Raw genomic sequence first — 22,357 nt, forward strand, 5'->3', positions numbered from 1 at the left:
TAAAATAAAATTTAAATGTCAAATATTTGTACTTTTTTATCTATAAAAACAAATATGAGTTTGAAATATGGAATTTGCATTCAGATAAATATAAGTTAGTATTCGAATAGGGTTTTTTTTTATAAAATAATTATAAAATATTAGTCAAATAATTATTCAGTCTATAATTAATCAAACAATTAATTCTAAACTGACCATGCATAAAATGCATTGCATGATGATAGAATAATATGCCATAAAATTATTTCGAAATAGTGTTTAGTTTGAAGAAAATAAATACAATGTTAAAATAATAATAACAGAAGAGAAGTCATTTAAAAAATATTATCTATCAAAAAATATTAGCTGTAGAACTCAACTGCTATGGTGGGTATAGGTCAATCCTTCAACGGATTGAACCGAGGTTCATATTCCTCAGACTTTGCTCTAAGATGAGTGATCAGTTCACACATTTTTCTATCGTATCTTATTAGTTTATTCCACTGTAATACAATTCTCTTAATGTAGATCCACTTTACTGTAGTTCCAATGTAATGCAATGTAAAACTTCAGCATCGTAAAAAAATCCACACAAGTTTGGGTGGCTGGGCAACGTGGTGCGAAGGTCGAGGTAATTACTCTCAAATGAATTCTGATTTAAATTATAGTAGTGTTCCATGCGTTTGTGCTAGTATTATCTTCGGATCATCATTAACGCCTTCAGGACCGTTCCCATATACGTGACCTGTCAATTCTTCTTCCGCGTTCAACTGTATCATATATGAAAAGAGCTCATATGAGGAGTATCATATATAAAAAGAGCTCATATGAGGAGTATCATGCATGAATAGAGCTCATATGAGGAGCGTTATAAATGAAAATAGCTCATATGAGGAGCATCATATATGAAAAGAGTTCTTATGAGGAGCATCATATATGAAAAGAGCTCATATGAGGAGCATCATATATGAAAAGAGCTCATATGAGGAGTATCATATATGAAAAGAGCTCATATGAGGAGCATCATATATGAAAAGAGCTCATATGAGGAGCATCATATATGAAAAGAGCTCATATGAAGAGTATCTAAGACTCTAGGAGCCTAAAACCACATGAACGAGATCACATGGACGTGATCTCATAACTGTACTCTCGTATTACACCTCGTATTAACACGTATTTGTACACTTAAGTACTAACTCAAGCATAAACACACAAGCATAAACTGGAAGCTTGTAGGCCTGGATACGCGTTTCTTCTTTCGTCCACCAATTCTCCAAAAAATTCCAAAATTGCTGTCAAAAGCCTGCCTATTGATGCACCTCTAATACGACGAAAACAATCAAATAAATTCTAGTTTTACTCTAAAGTATAAAACAAAACATAAAAATACTCTTTATTCTAAATATAGCCGTAGATATTGAACATAAAGTATTAATACAAGGGTGTTATTTCAGTAATAAACAAAACTAAATTTTTGGTGCGTGACCTTGGCAGAGCGTTTGGATTCATGGATTTGATATAGCTGAGGCTATATTGTGATGGATTGGAAACCATAACATAAAACTAAATAAAATCTACATTATTAGATACAAGCGTCTACACTATTAAACACAAATCTACACTCAAATTTCCTACAAAAAAACAAAAACTCCCATTAAAAACTATATTTCAGACACGCGTACTGCATTAAACACACTGGTCGAGAATTTATTATATTTCTTAGTGTTTCCAATCTTATGCAAATAGGCAAATTTTAACACCATCAGAGACATTACAAAACCTTCGTAAGACACTTAAGGCTTTGACGAAATTTTCTCTTAAAAATATTGATTCCCTCCAAATAGCGGCTACATCGAAAGTTATAGAAGGAACAAGCCCATGAAATCTGATATAAGTTGATCCTGGGAAATTAGTCTGCCTTACAGCTGCCACACGGGCTACATTGGCGTTCTCTCTATCGCCAGACCGGTCACTTTTTACGATCAGTTCCGACTTTTTTACGGCCACTTTTACCATTTTTTCCCAACTCTTCTTATAAATCTCAATCATTCCGGTCTTCTACGGATGGAGCAAAGATAGATATATATATTTTTCTTCGCCAACACGCTTCGGAAAAAAAAAGATTCGAAAAAAAATATAAACAATCTATTCGAAAAGAAGAGAGCCTTAAGGCTTGTACAAAAGTTGTTAAGAAACTTTAAGAGAGTTCGATAAGTGATAAAACCTAGGAAGGAGCTTTCACAGATAAGGAGTTTCCAATGTTGAGAGGGGACCTACTGTATTTGGTCTTTAATTATAAACTCTATAAACTCCGAGGAGACATAAAAAATCAAACGGATTTTTAATATGCTAGATTTTGATGATAGGTTCCCTCTAAGCAAAAGCAACTACGGAAATATTCAAAAATATGCAATGTGAATTATAGTGATAAGATCGTAAGTTGATTTAAAAAAAAGTTCACCACGTTAAAATGTACATAAGAAAGCAAAGATTTCAATCAGTGATAAGACTTTTTACTTTATAAAACATGATGCGAAACTTTAAAGCAGTGTCTTTACAAACTGTGAATTTGAGATTAGCATGTGATTAAAAAAGTAACGAAGATTAAAAAGCTACTTGTAATTTTAAACATGAAATGGTCAAACTTTTGTAAGTGGATTAGACTACAAAACGGAAAATTTTATGTCTCTAATGCAATTTTTCGTAAAACAGTCTAGAAGAATCTAGTAACTTAAGTTTTATGTCACAAGTTAAACTGAGAATTAAGAAAATTGAATTAAGTCTTAAGTTTAACAATAAATATATAATTTTAGGAAAATGGGGTGAGATCGGGTACCTCGATTGCGTCGAACATTGCTGTTTGTTAGCGGACAAAGTATGAATTACAAACTCAGAATTGCTAAAATTGCTGAATAATCAGTAGTGAGCAGGTATTTGCACATAAATTTGATTTATGGTTGAAAAATTGATGTATATACAAAGTTAACTGGCGCACAGCAAATGGTATGAGAACTTCCAGCAAAAATTTAACGATCATATTAATTTAAGAATCAATATTATTGTCTATTTGACTATGATTTAATAGTCATACGGCTTTCACATATGGCTAATCGAATTAATAAAATATATTTAATCCTTAAAAGACTAAAATTTATTCCGATTCCACGTGCATATTTTTCACATCAAGTTGATAGATACAAGATTCGATTATCTGTAGATTATCTATTTCTGAACAATCTTTATTAAGTAAGAAAAATATATGTTACATATTATCATATATAACATAATTATACCTATATATAACATATGTTATCAGTATTATCTGTGGATTATCTATTTCTGAACACTCTTTACTAAGTAAGATAAATATATGTAATATATTATCACAAATATATGGCATCTCTGATGGCACAATATAGATTATCCTTTACCCGAGGCAATCTATTTATAACAATCCGAAACTTTCCAATAGCTGAAAGAAGTTGAAAATACTAAATCATGCAATGTTATCTAAACACTTTCAAACGCATATCTGAACAGATTAACTCCCAAAAACTCAAAAATACTTTTCATTTCATTATAACGCACATTCACTCCTCAAAAAAACTAACAAAAATTATAAATCCGAAAAATTTACAATCCCCTTCATCTCGGTGCATCATTATTCTCCCGACTCGATTGCCAAACTGAAACGAAATCGAAGAAATAATAAGCTTTACTTCACAAATACACTTTTAAATCTTCTACTTTTCAAACTAATCAGTTCGTAAACAACAATAGGGGCACCAATGAGTGCATCTTAACGAAAATTTCGTTAAAATCAGCCCTGGGTTTAGATTAGTTAAGGGGCAAAATGGCCCTCCTGAGGAATGCGTTACACTAAGCACTCGACTGGAAATAAAGTCATTATATCCAAGAGAGAAGCTACAATGTGTCTCCAAGAAGAGGTTGCAGGGGGGTGGAGGGTCCAAGGGGGTCCTCCAGGGAAATTAATGACGTCATTTAGCTGGCGAAAATCGTAAATCAGAAGAACGAGCTTTATGATGATAGACCTATCCGAATCATTATTCATACTTTATCTTTTAATTTTGCTGTTCAATTATAATTTAAACTCTCGCTCTCTGATAAGGGGTGATCCTAATTACATCCACCCCCTCTTTCCATTCTCTCAGAGATCATTCTCCCCGAACCTGGCGAGCAGGTGTTGTGTACCGAAAGATGTATTTCCTGGAAATTTTGTTTGCGCCAACCACCCCTCACTTTTCCCGATCCAGTCGCACCTATTATTCTTCCTCTTGGGAGAAAGTGGGAAATGGGGAAGATTGCTATAAGGCAGCTATAGTTGCTGTAATCGCCAACAACCCATCTCTTCACCGCATGGACCATTGTATGGCATTTCACGAAAAATGAACTTGGCGAGTGTGAATTATTCTCGAGAATTATGAATTTGGCGAACAAGGTTTAGGAAAGGAAACTGTTTTCACTAAATCGTCGCGGGGAATAAATTGTTAAGCTTGCTTACAGAGGTTTGTGGTTCGTCGTGTTTTAAACTGAAAGGCAGGGGTAGATATTGTTTGAATTTTACCATCTATTATTTAAGAAACGGGGCATTAATGGGAAACAGGAAACTTGCATTTTAAATACATTTCAATTTCAATGATGTCAATTAATTATTAATTGTAAAATAAAGCACTCATAGGGTATTAACCTTCCTTTAAATATTCAATGATTTATGGGAAATCCTTATTAAAAATTTGACAATTAAAGATGGCTTTTCTAATTCGAGATTCTTCGGTTTTTGTTATATCAGTACAAATGGACACTGAATATTAATATTGTTACCTATGTCCCAAATGAATGTGCACATAGAAAGTGCAGATAGATGCACATAGACATTTCAGTATTGGTAGCAATACATAGAATAACAGTATTTTGAGGTTGTTTTTAATATATATCCTAAGCTTTTTATTCCTATATTACATATATAATTAGAACTAGCGCTATGTATAATGAGCAAGTAATTCTCGGTCTTAAATATCAAATTTTTGAATTTCTAGGACTCATGGGGTGAATGCTCCAGGGGGTGATTTCAAATTTGCTAATTAATCAGTGCAGACGATATTTTAGGTTGTAAAATCAAACACAAATACATACTTTATACCGTGCTTAGTAACGTACCTAAAAACGCATATAAAAAAAGTCATATTTATAAAATTCGATAACTCAGGAACTATTCGACCGATTTTGTTATAATTTTGTATTTTGCCATGTAAAACTATATTCTTTAAGAAGATATAAAAAAATTTCATAATATACAATTCAAAATATTTTCAACTGTTATTAAATAAAATAATAAATATTTCCTAAAAGTTATTTTGATGGAATTGTCTTTGGATAAAAGAGTTTTATAATTGTGCATAAAAATTTTCTTTTATTCTCTCAAAAAGTTCTGGAGATGTGGTAAAATACATAAAAAAAACATGAAAGGATCCAAACCTTGTTCCACTCTACTGACCACACTATTGCAATCAAATTGGGGGTCAGAAATTCGAATCCATCGTCGATGTTCATTCAGAGAAAGTACATTTTTGTGCTTGATTTCTTAATTTAAAATATCGTCTGCACTAAATAGCATATTCGATATCATCCGTTCGAAATAGAGTCTTAGAACGTGAAGATCCGATACATTAGATCAGAAGTTATTCAGAATTTTCCATTTATTTTATTACGCACTGAACATTTCATACATATGTTTAGTTCTTACATAGCAATCAATAGCCAAACAAAGTTTCTTTTTTTTTTCCAGTTAACTAGGCACAAGCAATAAGCCGCTCTAATTCCTCTCAAGAATGCTTGAGATAATGGTAGGTCTGCAAATAGACCATGCAAGATACTTATCGTATTCGGTTATCACTGCTTCGGTTACCGCTCGGTTATCACCGCATGGCATGGAATGTTGTCGTTCGGAAAGTAAAATCGTCGATTCGTCAGTGAGCCTTAAAATGGTTGATCTAGACGTCGGCGATTTATCTACCAGAAAAAACGTTCAAAGGTCCCAGGTCATGTTACGAAACAAAACTCATAAAATTTAATTGCAATAAAATTCACTGTTGGCCAATTCATTATCGATGAGATGTATATAATGCTGGTTATAAGAACCGATGTGGCTCAAAGGATAAAACGTTAGACTCCGAACGAGGTGACCCAGATTCAAATTCCTAGCGGTGGCTGGTTGATACGAATTCTGCTCGCTGTTCGTACAAACTATAGTACATACATAAAATATCCTCAGTGTACAAACATAAAATATCCTCAGTGGTGGTCATGGGTTAGGAATCCCCTTGTCATCAGGTTAATCGTGGGAAGTTTTCGCGGTTTTTCTTACCATGAAATGCAAATGAGAGTTAGTTTGATCAAAAGGTCCTCCGCGAAGGATTAATTGTCCTAATGCTTGATCCGGGAGTTTCCTTACCTTCTGGATTGGGTTTAAAATTTCAAGGCTACAGCGATGAATATTGATGGTCGTAAACTTAGAATTGTCAGCTTCAGTTATAAAATTAAATGCTGGTAATAAATTATTACACTTTTTTAGACAGATGATGTCTTAATTTCACTTTTAGAGAAACCAGCTTGACTTTTCTCAATTGTAAATGAAAAAAAGGAATAAAAATCATTCTTATGTAATTAAGTTATTTAATATTTCATTGAAATTTTGTAACTAAAATCTAAAAGTACTAACGCCACTCGCAACGTTAACGTAAAATTACATTTTATACAATTTCCAAAAGTAATCTTTAGACACTCTACACAGACATAAGCAAATAATTAAAAGTTTATCATTCTGTACTGAAAACCATCTTGTTTTAGGACTTCAGATATAATCTTTATTTAAAATTCATAAGGTGTTTAAAGCGAGAAAATTTATTTTTTATAAATTGTCATTAACAATATTCTTTCACTAAGATCCTTAATTAATATAAATCAACGGTTACTATAAAAAAAATGAAGTAGGTATTTATGTTCTGTATAAAGTTTTTGAGATAACCCCAGATAGCGATACTTTTAACATAGACTAATGTCATCACGTTTAGCGTGACAACTAGACTAAGACCTCTTGAAGTCACGAAAAATATCTTAATAATAGGAAATTACCAATAAAACTTTGCAATAATAAAGTTATACGAACTTAAGGACTACAGTAGTCAAAACATAGATAACAGAGAAAACACCAGTAAAAACAAGAGGCGCAACTCTTAATCTCACAAAGGAGGCGATAAGAATCTCATTTAGTACTCTTTGTGTCCGAGTGGGGGCCGTAAATTGGAGGTTTTTATTTGTCCTCCTTAAGCTTCCGTGCCAGTTTTACGAGCCCCGGTATTCTGCGGGATTCTACCATGAGGGCGCAGGATAATTAGCCCCAGTCCCAAATAGCCCCATAAAATGCCTCAATGACATACCACCAACTTTCAAACACTCTCTTGAGAGGAAAGCCTTCGTTATGAGTTGTCTTTTAATGCAAGGCTTCAAAGATAAAATCATATCAATCTGGTTGATTGATTTAAGGCTTTCTTTTAACAGTACTCGTTTGATGATGTCTTATTCATAAATGAAAGCTAGAAATTGTTCATAAAATAGTACATCAATTTCAAATAAAGGTACATTTACTAAAGATTTTCTTTCAACAGTCTTATTTGATGAGATCTTAAACATAAAAGAAAGCTAGAAAATGTGCATGAATCAGCAGTAGGAAATTTTTAAGCCAGGGTAAGTACATTGAAGATTTTCGTTCAACAATCTCATTTGATAATGAAGAAGAAAGCCAGAAAATGTTCATTAAATAGTGAAGCAATTTTAAGTCAAGATACATAAACTGAAAACTTTCCTTTAACAGTCTCCATAAACGAGGTCTTATTCATAAAAGAAAGCTAGAAATTGTTCATAAAATAGTACGTCAATTTCAAATAATTTACATTTACTAAAGATTTTCTTTCAATAGTCTTATTTGATGAGATCTTAATCATAAAAGAAAGCTAGAAAATGTGCATGAATCAGCAGTAGAAAATTATTAAACCAGGATAGGTATATTGAAGACTTTCGCTCAACAGTCTCATTTGATAATGAAGAAGAAAGCCAGAAAATGTTCATTAAGTAGAGAGGCAATTGTAAGTCAAGATACATAAACTGAAAACTTTCCTTTAACAGTCTCTGTAGACGAGGTCTTATTTATAAGAGAAAACTAGAAATGTTCAAAAATTGGCTTGTAGTTTTAAATAAGTGCATTTATACTGAAAGCTTTCCTCAAAGAGTCTCATTTGATGAAGTCTTATTCACGGAAGAAAGCTAGAAAATGTTCCTGAATTGGAGCATAGATTTTAAATCAGGATAGATATACTGAAAGCTTCCTTTCAAAAGTTTTATTTGATAAGATCTAATTCATAAAAGAAAGCTAAAAAGTGTTCCTAAATTGGTGCATTGTTTTTAAATAAGGATAGATATACTGAAGACTTTCTTTAAAGAGCCTCATTTGATGAAGTCTTATTAATAAAGAAAGCTAGAAGATGTTTAAAAATTTAAATTATCGAGCAGTTTTAAAATTGGGATATATATATATATATATAATGAAAGGTTTCTTTCAACAGTCTTACTTAGAGGCAATCTTACTTGAAAAGGTCTTATTTATAAAAGAAAGCTAAAAAATGGGCATGAATCAGCAGGAAATTGTTAAATCAGGATTTGTATACAAGACTTTTGTTCAACTGTTTCATTTGATGAGGTCTTATTCAAAGAAGAAAGCCACAAAATGTTCATTAAATTGTGTGACAAATTGAAGTCAAGATACATATACCGAAAGCTTTTTTTAACTGTCTCAATTAACGATATCTTACTCATAAAAGAAAGCTAGGAAATGTTCATAAATTGGCGCGTAGTTTTTAAATCAGGATAGTTACACTGAAGTTTTTCGTTCGACAGTCCTATTGATGGAAGAAATCTAAAAAATATTATTAGTTTGATAAGTGTAAATTACGTTTTTTAAATCAGGAGAGATATGCTGAAATTCAAATATGCTCCAAATTTTAATATAAATGGCGAAGAATAAAACCTGTTTCTAGTTTGAACTATTATCTCATCTAAAGTCATCCTTATATATTGTTAACATATAAAAATTACTTCTCACTAATAATATATATTTCTGTCACACATTCTGCATTCCTAAGTTTAAATTGTTTTTTCAGTTCATTATTTTACAAATATAGTGAAGAATAGCTGAAGCGGAGGATGCTGGATGAACTTTTCAAAACTTATCAATAAAAATAACTAACAATATTTTAAAGCTTGGTATTAAAGGTAAATAACAGTTTCATAAAACTTCTTCAGAAGACACATAACAACAGATTTTTACAAGAAAACAAACTTTTAACGGACTAAAATATGTAGCTAAGTTGTACCGAGTTTTAAAGCTAAAATAAAGGAAAAATATTATAAAAAAGATTAATGCTCCAAAGATGAAAAAATATCGGGTAATTTTCGTTAAACTGTGAATATATCGTGATCAGTTTAGGAATTGATCAGTTAAAATTTTTTTAAAGTAATCCTAGTTTTTTTTTAAAGTGCAAAAAATAAAAATTACTTTAACAGCCCTCTAATGAGAGATTGTTCTTTTCTAAAATTAGGAAAGACAAATTTCCCTTAGAAAAAAAGCAGATTATATATTTTTTTTCCACTACTGGCTGTATTAAAACAGCACATGCTCTACGTGAGATAAAATGAGGAAAAAATAAGGATATGTACTTATCACACGAGGGAAGAGCATGGCAAAATCCTTAAATTAATTACTAAGTAATTAATAATTTATGGATTTTTGAATGAAACGTATCCATAACTCAGCGTTTAATTGGGTTATCGCGTTAAGCATAAGGGATTTATTTTATCTTTTTTCCGTCAAATTTTTATATTTATCATCTCTTATCCTCTTATCGGCGCGATTATAAATGCCCTTACTGCTTACTTGATAGATGAAGCAAATGCTTTAAGAAAGAAAAAAGTCGAAAAATTTAGCTCTTTTTCGATGAGGAGGAATTTCTGGAACGTCTACGAGGTTAAAATATATTTCTTTAACAGAGCGCTGTTATCATTTTTAATTTCTAATTACCGTAAAATAATTACTTATAGTTACAAGGAAGGAAAAAGTTTTATTTTTTCCACTTTCTTAATCTTTGCTAACTACTTTTGCTCAGTATGCCCCATTGCATGCTTTCTTAATTAAGCAAAAGGGAGGAGAAGGTAGGGAAATGTAGCTCTAAGCACATATTTGGCTTTCACTTGGTAGGCAGAGAAAATGACTAAGTAGGAAAAAAAATTAAATTAAGAATAATTTTTTCATTATTTATTTGCTCAGTTTTTCTATTTTTGCCAGCCCAATCATTTGTTTTTTTTATCTTTGGTATTCTCAAAGGAAAAAGAAAAAAACTGGCGAGTTTTTTTTTAGACAGATCGTGACCGAAATTTCGCCATGTTCACTTGGTCAAGCATGGGTTAAAAGTACTTTTAATCGCCAAAAAAGGAATTAATTCCTTCATTAACGAAGAGGGATTAGAAGAAATCACGGTTGAATTATTCATTAACATTAGCTTGTTAAAAAAAAAAAAAAGGTGATGTTTATTCACACCTCCTATGAAGTAAATTTTTTCACAGCATAAAAACGTTGAATAAAGTTATTTTTCCTTGGAAATAATGTTTATATATTAGAATTAACTATCACTAAAAACTGTCACTCTTAGTTAGCAGGGAGAAAACAGTAATTCAAAAATAATTAATTTATTTCTCATAATATGCAATAAAAAGTAACCAAATCTTAACAATGATTTTTTTTATTTAAAATAATTTAAGATAATTGCATTATATAAGGGGAAAAACTTATTTTAAGCGGAAAAATATTATGCAGAAATATTAATATTTATTAAATCAGGATATTTTATTAAATTGAACGGATATTTAATTGAACGGAGTTTATAATTTAGCTGTTGCAATATAGAATTAGATAAATTAAATAATGTATTTTTTAACAGCTTAAGGTAATTGCATTATGCGCTGATAATTTTATTTAAGATGGAAGAATGGAATAATTGTATTAGTTTTTATTTAATCAGATTTTTTTTAATATTAAATGATCGAAAAGGTAACGAATTTTATTAGTTATAAATTATTATAAATTAGTTATGAATTTTATTAGTTATATTTTACTAGTTTTATTAGTTAGTTATATTTGTAATAAGAAATTAGATAAAGTTTTATTCAAATATTTTGAATATATTATTAATTATGCTTTCAAACTGTTCTCTCAAGTGTTACTTAGCTGTGTTTTTTCAGAAATGATAATATTATCATCTCTTACTTATGACTACTATATTTTGGAAAGGTTTACGGTTTCCATTAAAATATTTTAAATGCATAAATTATTAATTAAGTTCTTTTTATTAGTATTCATTTTCTTTGCCCTTTCTTCTGCAATATATATATTATTAACACTTACTCATTACTTCTTTATTTTCTTGAATTTCACATTTTAAATAAATATTAAAAAGCTTTCTTTTTAAAAAAATATGCATTGCATATTTTTAAAGCCCTGATTAATTATGTTTTCCGAATTGATAATATTATTATCTCCTTCTTATTACTGCTGCATTTTAGATGATAATTTTATTGCTTTGCTATTATAGTAACATCTATAACGAACGGTTATTTTGAAATTGTAACTAAAATTTTTTACTTCAATCCATTTTATTTTCTCTAAAAAAAATAGATTTAAAATAAAATCCATTGCAGGCATAATTACACACCGTAAATTTTAAAATTCAGTTAAATAAAACAATGCCTAACAACACTTTTGCAAACATCTAATGATAAAGAAACAACCTTTCTGCAGAAGTTACGGTTGAAGAAAAGAAACATTTAAATTCCACCCAAAACAAAAACCCTTTCCAAAATCGAAAGGAAATATTTAGACACAAATCCCCACAAAATGGACTTTCATCGAGCTCCCCCCATCCACACCCACCCACCCACAGAATAGATGAAATCCATTCTTTTTCAAGGAAGAAAGATCTACCATTAGAAGAAGGTGGAATACTCCCAGGGATGAAGGGATGGTGTCCCAGAGGTCTTGCGTTCGAACCCCATATTTACGAGCCTATTATCTTCGCCTCTGCTGTTAGATGCCGAGATATCTCGGGTGCTAACCCTCTAAGGAAAAAAGGAAAGGGTATACGTCAATGTTAGCATTAGATTGAAAAGGTTTTCTTTTCTTTGGTTTCCCAGTTTACGATGTGCTCTTTTCTTTTGCCCCCTTTTTCTAACTATATCCCCCCTTTTTTTTGTTAGTTTCTTTCCCTCCTCAATTCTCATTATCTAGACCGATGGAGACGCCATCTTGTTTACGAGGAGATAACCACGTCGGATTTTGTTAGTTATTGTTGTCTTGGAGAGGCAAGCAAAAATGTTCCATTTTCTGTTGTAACGATACAACGCAAGAACTATCTTATGTTTATTACTGACCATAGTAATTACATGTTGTGAAAATATAATAGTTGTAATTGTGTATTCTTAATAAATTTGATAAAAATCGTAGTTGTACGGTAGCCGAGAAGATTTTTTTCTTAGTGATGGCAACAATGATATTTTAATTTATTTTTATTTTATAGCTTAAATCTTATCACGGCGTTGAAATATCTAAACATAAGATTTGTCAGTTTAGAATTTATTTTTTTAAGCATTGGTGAATTTGTAAAATATTTCCCACCGACTACACAAATTTGCAGCAATACAATTAAAGTTTTTTGTTTCTACTTTTAAATGTTATAATTATTTTAAAAATTAAAAAAATAATAATTTTAAATTTCCTGTTGTAATAACGTCCCGCAGTGGACTGATCGTTAAGACACGGTTCCCAGCAGATCACCGAAGTCAAGCGTCACTAGCTGCGGTCAGTGTGCGCGTGGGTGACCACTTGGATCAGTCTGCGTAGGGACCGAGGGTGTGCGGTATTGGTCCTCGTTAAACTGTTCTACCGTAGAGTGCTCGACTTCGCGTGAAGGTCGTCGGGCTACCGAAGCGGGGGTGCCATCCCCTCTGCGGAGGATCAAAATTGTGATGGCATGTCTTCGGATCATCCTCAGGGATGTTTCCCAGACCGTCGCCAATAGCCCATTGTGCAGCTCTAGAGCGACGTAACTGAACAAATCAAATCAAATCAAATCAAATCAAACCTGTTGTAATAACATTTCATATAAACTATTTTATGTTCTGTGAACATACTTTTTAAATGTTTTATTTAAGAAATAATATTTTGTACAAAATAATATTCTTAGATTTAATTACTCAGTTTACAGCAAAAAGTCACTTAAATTTAAAAAAAAATTCTTTTTAATAAATTGTTAATAATATTTTATTGGATGAACTTTTCTTTTCTGGTTCATTTAATAAATGTTTGAATTTTTGTCTTATCTTAAACAAATGTTCGAATTTTGAAATTTAATATTATTTTACTATTTCAAGATAGCATTAAGAAATCAAAAAATAAATTCGTAAGTAAAACGAAGGGCATTTTAGGGAAATTAATGTAACTTCAATTTATTATAATTCATATACACTAAAGAACAAAACTCAAAATATCAAATAAATTTCAAAAATTAATTCATAATCCTATTTTTATTTAGCTCAAAAATCAAATTTAAAAACTGATTTACATTAACATTGTTTGGCAGTCGATTAAACGGATTGAAAAATGTCTCAGAATTTTCTAAAACAGCTAAAATTAAATCCCTTTCAAACAAGAATATGAATACTAAGTGTCAGGAAATCTTAATTTATGGAGTTAACGGAAATCATCAATCCTAAATCATTGAAGCGAGCAATTAATTCTCGCCAATGTCGGCGTAAAGAAACTTCGAAACTACATAAAAAGAACTCTCGTGATAAAAATGTCTTCTTTCTGATTTCATTTTAGTCCCGGATTTCGGAATAATTTTTTTTTCTCCAGTTTTCCTACTTTCGCTTCTTGTAAGAGACCCTTATAGATCGAGAAGAGGAATTCGGGAGACTTCATTAGGCGGATATAATGGGAGCCAAACAAGATGCTGAATGAGCTGTTTTTGGCAAAAGTTTCTCATCTCTTGAAATGAGACTTCTATATTTGGCGATCTATCATTACCGAATTGACAACCTCTATTTTATATCATTGCATCAAATGTAATAAAATATACGATGAGACGAAAGGCGATTTGGATATAAGGTTAATTTTTTACTGCATTCTTTTTTTCGTTGGTTGTAGTTTTTTTTAAAAAAAAAATTTATAATTAAAAACAATTTTAAAATACAATACTTTTTTTTTTACAAAAATAAGGATAGTTTTTTTTTTATTAAATTGAAAGAATAATTCAAAATATTTTAAAATTTTAAAGATAAGGTTTTGTGTTATAAGATACGAAACGAAATGTTAAGAATTTATACGCTATAAAATAAAAATTTATATAATAAAAATAGAAAAAAACTTTTTTGCAAAAATTTATATTTTAAAATAAGAATTTAAATGATTTAAAACTGTTACATAAGAGAGATTTGAAAAAAGAATAAAATATTCGTCGATATTTATAATGAATATTTTCGGATTAAAAAAAAAATATTGGTGATAAATATATAAATGATTAAGATAGAGATATAAATGTTGATAATACCTAAGGGTCATGATTTAAATTATAAATTTTTGATTAGTTGGATACAACCAATGGTGCAATTTTAAATATTACTTGATCGATTTTACTAATCTTAGAAAAAAAAATTGTATTAACAATTATCGAAATTTATATAATTTATATAAAGGCGAGAAATAATATTTAATCTAAATTATTTTTCAATTAATTTCTTGGTGTTTCTAATGATACTTAGACAAGTCAAGCTCGCCAGCCGTTAACCTTTTAGCAAATTAAGTCAGAAAGGTGATTCTTTCGTTTGGCAAGAGAGCACCGCAAGGGTGAAAGTACGTTTTAGCTCTGAGCGCCATGGATAGATGGCAGCACCACTTATTCAAGGGGTCATTTTCTCTATTTATATAGATAATTTAGATTAGATTAGATATAGATAGAATTTAGATTAGATTTAGATATAGAAGTGAAAGGAAATTTTCTCCAGATTCCTGTACCCATGATCCTGTTCAGTGACCAACCACAGAACTTTTGATTCCACAGATTTTATGAATACGTCTATCGCATGTATTCGGTATGTATTAGCACAGTAGATGATCAAACCCTGGCCCTCTGGTGTTCTTCTCTCTAACCACAGGGCAACCACGGCCCTCAATTAATTTAATGCATGGATAAATGTGAATATCTGGCATATAAATATGTACAATAAAAATAAAATGTGAGAATATGAAAAATAGAAAAAAAAATTAAAATCAAAGTGTAAGATATGTAGATAGTCGAAGAAGTTATCTTCTCTCAATCTCTCTCTATTTTTTTTCTTTTTTTTGTGCTCATTTTTTTTTTTTTCAGATTTGACCTCTTTTCAAAAAAATAATAATAATAATAATAATATCTAATAATTAAGCATTTTATAAAGTAAATACTAAACGAATAGTTAAAGGCACATCACAACTAATTCTATAAAATTCAGTTAAAAATAATTTTAAAAAAAAACGCGATAGTAACTAATAGTCCAACATCTCACCACAACAGACAGCCGAATTGAAAGCGTCGCCATTTTCTCGTACTTAAAAGAGAGAAGAAAAAAAATCATTTTAATTAAAAAAAAAAAAAAAAAGCGATAGAAACTAATAGTTCAACATCTCACCACAACAGAGAGCCGAAGTATGAAAAAAAATCTTTTTTTTTTAAAGCATTTTCTATCACTCAAGTCCAAAAAACTGCACAGTTATTAGAACTAAACCATAGCACTTGATATAAAATTGTAACATCCACTGTTTTCTCCAGATTTCTATAACAACAATCATCAAAATCTGTTTTGGGAAGTTATAAAATAAATAACAGCTTTCAACGAATCGCTAACTATTGTATGATCTTAGAAACTCTTTATTGGCTATCCATGATAAGCTAGTTTGACCCATGAATAGAAAACAGTTTTGTTTAAAGAACGAAGAATAAAAAAAACCTAACCCTGAGTGTGTAAAAGAGGAAGAAAGTGATCAAAATCTTCAACAAAAAGAACGGGCATTTGGTGGAGAGTTCAATCCATCTGTAAGACAAGTGTTTTGATCGCCCCCAGACGATCTCCCTTTTTGTTGTTCCTTGCAGAAGGAATGGTTGGTAGGGTTTTTCGAACGAGGAAAAAAGGAAGAAAGGCCATCAAGCTTAACAGAAGAAAGTCCTGGGACAAGGATAAATCGACTCACAGAATCGGAAGTGGGGGTGGTGGGAGAGGGATTGGGGGTACTGATCGTTTTTTCCTCCCCATTGTATCTGACGATATTGAAAATCCCCTGGAAGCGAAACGTTCTGGAAAATGGCGATGGTTCTTGTAGATGATGAAAGGAATTATTCGAAATTCGGCTATTTTCCAAAACTGGGTAAAGCTTGGGAGAAAAAGCCATAAAACAATGGGTAATATCGGTGATGCGGTATGAATCCATTTTGCATTTGTGGGGGAGGATTTGGATATTTCACGGGCATTGATTTATTTTTATTCTATTTTTATTTTCCACATTAAAATTTTTCTTACCAGCAAGCTTTAAGAACCTTTAATTTAAAAATGTATACCACCAACGATTTTTCCTAGCAAATTAAAAATGCTTTCAAACTTTTTTCTACTACTATTTTTTCAGAAAAATTAAAATGCTTATTTATAACGCATCATCTTCATTCTTAATATGCTCTTAAATAGTTAATGGCTTATTTAACAAAAGACTATAAATTTGAAGTGTTACTTAACAAATTTAATTACTCCTCTACACTAATTACTCATCCCCTCCACAAATTACATGGAAATTAATTCTCAGTCAAACTGGCTGAAAATGTAATATGTTGTAGCTCAAAACATTCCGATCAAAAGTGCTCATTGACACCAAGTCCAAAAATGGATAGTTTCCGAGATACGAAGCCTCAAACATAAGAGATACAGGTAATGGTCATAGTGGTTAGAGGTAATTCGGTAAGTTTTGGTCGAGTGTTGGCAACTAGTATATTTTCTTTTAAAGATAACGTGAGTGACGTCATTTTGTATGCATGTAATAATGAATTTGTATAAAAGGCATGTACTGTTGAAAGTAGTCATCACTTCACGATGTCGTTGACGAAATATGCAATTTGTCTTTGTTTAAGCTGCATTACAATTATTTTTTTAGTCGTTTGCTGTATCAAGATGGTATTGTATTTAATAAAAAAAAATCATAATTTATTATACATTATTATTCACGTTTCATCATGCAACTATCCACATTAACACAACATCTACTGTGCGTGCTCTGCCAACATAATACGAAGAAGTAATGCTAGCTTAGCAACTGAGCGTTCTTGCGTGCTAGCTTTTTCATTACTTAATCTAATTTTCAATGCTTATTTAAAAGTTCATTATTAATATTTTTTTCCAATTTCCTTGGTTAATGCTAATGACGTGACGTCATTAGAGAAATGAGAATTACTATTGATGGTTTGAGACTTTGTACCTCAGAAACTATAAATATTTGGACTTCGTGTCTATTAAAAATTTTGATCAGAATTATTTAAACTACACCAAATTAAGTTTTATATTTTATTTTATAACCGTCGTTGAACAGCTGTCCCAATTTTTTGGGTTTACGACTACTAATGTTTAACTCCGTAGTCTTGTAGTTTTGAATCCAATCCAGAAGACTAAGTAATTCCTGGATCAAATACTGGGATAAATTTGCCTTCGTGGGGGACTTTTTGATGGAACAAACCCGTATTTGCGTTACATGGAGAGGAAAACTACGAAAACCTCCCACGATTAGTCTGCGGCAAAGGGACTCCAACCCATGATCCGTTTACCAGTGAGGATATCTTACGTCAGCATTGTAGTCGGTGCAAGCTGGATGTGGAATTTGTATAGACCAGCCATCGTTAGGACTCGAACCCGGTTTACCTTATTGGAAGGCGAACGCTCTATCCCCTGAGCCACCACGGCTCAACAAATTAAGTTTTTTTTATATATTTTATAACCGTCGTTGAACAACCAACCAAATTCAGGGTTTACGGCTACTAAAGTTCAACTCCGTAGACTTGTAATTTTCAACCTAATCTAGAAGACAAGTGAACTTCTGCATCAAGTATTAGGAGAAATTTGCCTTCGCGAAGGACATTTTGATCCAACTAACTCGCATTTGCGTTACATGTATAGGAGATCCACGGAAACCTACCATGGTTAGCCTGACGGCAGGGAGACTCTAACTCATGCTCCATCTACCACTAAGGATATTTTATGTCAACACTGTGGACTTTTCGAGCCGGGTGCGGAACTCGAATCGACCCGGATCCTCTCATTGGGAGGCGAGGGCTCTATCTCCCTAGCAACCACGGCTCAACAAATTAAGTTTACAGTCAATTTGACAAAGAAAAAATTCCAAAAGATATGAGCAGTGTTCTTTAGTTTATTAACCATAAATGATATTCTGTGCAGAGCCTTTTCATTTCTTTACCCAAGATGTATATCTTTGAGCATTTTTTTAGTGATTTTCCCTCCTGATAGCTTTGGACACTTAATCTTATAAAACGGTGCATCCGTATCTACATCAAATCGACAAATATTTAGAGAATTATCAAAGGCAAACTTTAATATCTGGGAGTTGAATCTGTTATTTTGTAAAATGTAAGAGGGTTATTTAATTCGCTATTTATCGCTATAATAAAAGTATTCCGATTTCTGGAGCCTTGCAGTTAAGGGAAGAAAATGTCGTATAATTTTCGGAGGGTAGATAAGTTTGGCGCCATTACGCCAACATTTCAACAAACTGTCGGTCCCTTGATGCTATCGAGGAAAATGAAAGTTTTTCTTTTTTTTCTTTGAAAAAGTCAGAAAAATCTTCTTGGTCATGTGTATTGCATAAAACATGGGGGAGGGGTGAAGAGACCAAGGTTTGGTCTTGCATTGCTGCTGCAGACGATATGAGGAGGTCTGAAAAGAGTTTTCATTTCTGTAACGACGCACCAGGGGGGCATCAGGTGTCGTTCACGTGACCCTCTATTTCGGCCAATTGCATGCCGGTCACGATTTGGAGGGTCACTTCCGAAAACGAAGCTTTTTCAATTCCCCTCCCCCTCCTATCAATCGATCAAGCGGATCACCTCAAGAAATAAAATAATAAAAGAAAATTCCCATAAGGTATCCTCCTTCATCTAAGTTTGAAATTTGGAAGTTGAGGCGGGATTTTCATAAGACTGGAAAACGTCAAAAAAGATGAAATCAGGAGCCCCTAAGCGAGATATATTTCTTTTCATAGTTTTTTTTTCTTCTATATTTTACTTCAACTGAAAAATTTAAAAAAAAAATTTGTTTTAAAGTTTCAATTTTCATATTCATACTACACCGATGTAAGAAATTAAGACAATTTGCGATTTTAATGAAATTTGATATGTTGTTGTTGTAGTTCGGAAACTCAATTATTTAAATCAATTATAACATTCATAACTTTAAAAACAAGAAAATTATTATTTCATTTATTTATTTAATATTTTGAATATTTTTACAGAAGTTAGGAAAAAAAAATTAAAATCATTTTAATTTTTAATTTTCATATCTTAATGCATTAAAACTTTTAATGCGTATAACAACAAACTGTATTTGGCAACAAAATAAATAAATAATAAATAAAAAATATTCAAATTAAAGAATAAAATTCGAATGAAATTCTAATCAACAATTTCCATCGAATACTTATTCACGTCTTACTATTTTCCAAGTCGGTAATAACAAATATTAAATTTATAGAATATCCATCTATATTCATTCGACAAACGGTCTCAAAAAATATATCTTTCACTTTCAACGAGAATATAAAGAAGGTGGGGGGGGGTTCACCCCTGACCCCTCACCCATCTTTTCAAAATCTAATCTCATTAGAGATGAAGCGAGAGATTATAATGAAATAATGAAATTAAGGTGCGAGGGAACAGTGAGGGAAGGGGGGCTTATGAATTTTAAAACGCGCGTTCGACATCAGGGGAGATGAGCGTCAGGGGGGTGGGGAAGAGCAGTTGTCAACATGCAAATTAGACCCTTGGGTGAGAACGACGAGGTTGACAAGCACCGATGATGACGCTCACTTCGTTAGGGATGAATTTATGAGGGGCCCCCCATGGCAGAGGGGGATTTTCTTCTCAGACAGAAGATGAAAATTGCTCACCCATTTACTTAGGAGAGATAATTTATGTCGCGTAAATCTTAACTTTTTTTTCTCCCTGAGACTCTTTATTTTTTTCCCCTAATAAACCTTTTTTTTTTAATCAGGTAGAAGGCATTTTAATCAGGAATTTGACGCTTAATTGGACATCAATCATCGTTGATGTGGAAATTAGCATTGCCGACGTGATGGGCATAATTGTTTCAAGGTATTGATACTCAATTAAAATTTTGAGTGTATCAAATAATTATGGATGTTGCTGTAAGAGTGTATCAAGAGTTGATATCAATGCGCCTCTGTGTGTGTTAATTAAAATTTTACTGACATATATCAGACAGATATTATTATATTATAGTTTGTAAATCTAATTTAGTAATTAGAGTTAAGTTGAAAGCGTTAGAAGCCTACAAAATATTATTAAAAGTCGCAACTATAGCGAGTTGATCCAGGATATCCGAATATGATTTTCGGATATTCACTACTCTGATGTTACCTAGAATTTGCCACATGGTTTTGCTCGATTAATCGTATTAGATACCACATTTCAATAACTGTTTGCAATTATTTAAAAAATTAACTATATTAATCGGGTTAGTTAAGTAATTGAAATATTAAAATGCTAATATCAGCATTATCGAAAACTTTTTTATAGTTATACCAATAAAATTAAGCATCTGAGATTTTCAACTTGATGTGTATTTCTCTTAATTTAGTAAAATGTTATAGAGGTTATGTGGCGTAACTACCACTACAAATATTAAATACCAAATCACTAGTATATAAGACATGTTAACTTGATTCTATTTTTGAGGTTTTGAGGTTGACAGTCTAAAATTAAATCTTTTCAGTTACAAACTTAGTAACACTACTATATATATTACTATGTTCGTATATTTATATAAGTATATTAGTAAAAAGTATGTACATTGAAGTTCTATATATTATATGTACATTAATATACGAACTTTAATATACTATGTACATTAAAGTTCGTATCTTACTATATGTTCGTATATTACTACTTGATAAAACGAACTTTATGTTGTATATTACTTTAAAGTTAGTTTTATCAAGTGTTTTCAAATTTAAGAAACACATGAATTCGGATTAAAATACTTTTACTAAAAACTCACCTTTTGTTCTTGCAATGATTGCAAACTGATGTTGTACACAATATTCCTATAAAAAGGAAAAAAGTATGTAAGATAAATAAACAGAACACAAATCAATACAAAATTTAAATCAATCTAAAGCAACTCTCGGTGAATTGGCATTGTTTCCCAGCTTTTGATGATGTTCAGAATTTTTTTAGTAACATATTACTATATTTAACAAACTTAAGACAACGTTTAAAAAAATTTCAATTTTAATAAGTTTTCGGTTCATATTGAATCGGTTTTGATTGGTAAATAAACGAAAGCTGAAAACCAAATGTTTAACCTCGTCTGTGGATTGAGATACCTAACAAATTACATATTGATTTTGCGGTTTATTGATTACTAAAATTAGCCAATCTCGTCTGTGGTTCGAGATACCTAACCAACTTACATATTGGTTTTGCGGTTTATTGATTACTAAAATTGGCCAATCTCGTCTGTGGTTTGAGATACCTAACCAACTTACATATTGATTTTGAGGTTTACTGATTACTAAAATTGGCCAATCTCGTCTGTGGTTTGAGATACCTAACCTACTTACATATTTTGCGGTTTATTGATTACCAAAATTGGCCAAATACTTCCGAATGCAGCACTCAATTAACAGTAGTATGCCTTCGGAAAATAAATGCAGAATTTATCAAAGTCAATCAGGAAGCATCAAAGAGGGATTAAAGACTGCTACGTGCTCCAGAAATAATTTTACCCGATCTATTTCTTTTCTACCCCCTCATTTTTATGGTCTTTCACTATCATTGAATTAAAAGCTCTGGGATAACCAAGGCAACGTAAAATCATCATCATTATATCAACCAAACACTTTATCACAGGCATACATAGCTTTTATCACTATGAT

General features: G+C 31.4%; 1 protein-coding gene across 6 annotated transcripts in view; it reads right to left on the minus strand.

Annotated features, from left to right (window-relative positions):
- LOC107449387 (semaphorin-1A) overlaps positions 1-22,357 on the minus strand; it is a 609,005-nt gene that overhangs the window by 131,395 nt on the left and 455,253 nt on the right. For all 6 annotated transcript variants that reach the window (XM_087158986.1, XM_087158987.1, XM_087158985.1 and 3 more), the window contains exon 4: positions 21,478-21,523. In XM_087158986.1, the coding sequence (XP_087015112.1) occupies positions 21,478-21,523 (46 nt within the window). The remainder of the gene's footprint in view (positions 1-21,477; positions 21,524-22,357) is intronic.

Source organism: Parasteatoda tepidariorum, chromosome 3 (genome assembly GCF_982258835.1).
Source record: "Parasteatoda tepidariorum strain Cologne lab strain chromosome 3, Ptep-v5.0, whole genome shotgun sequence".
Taxonomy (NCBI): Eukaryota; Metazoa; Arthropoda; class Arachnida; order Araneae; family Theridiidae; genus Parasteatoda; species Parasteatoda tepidariorum.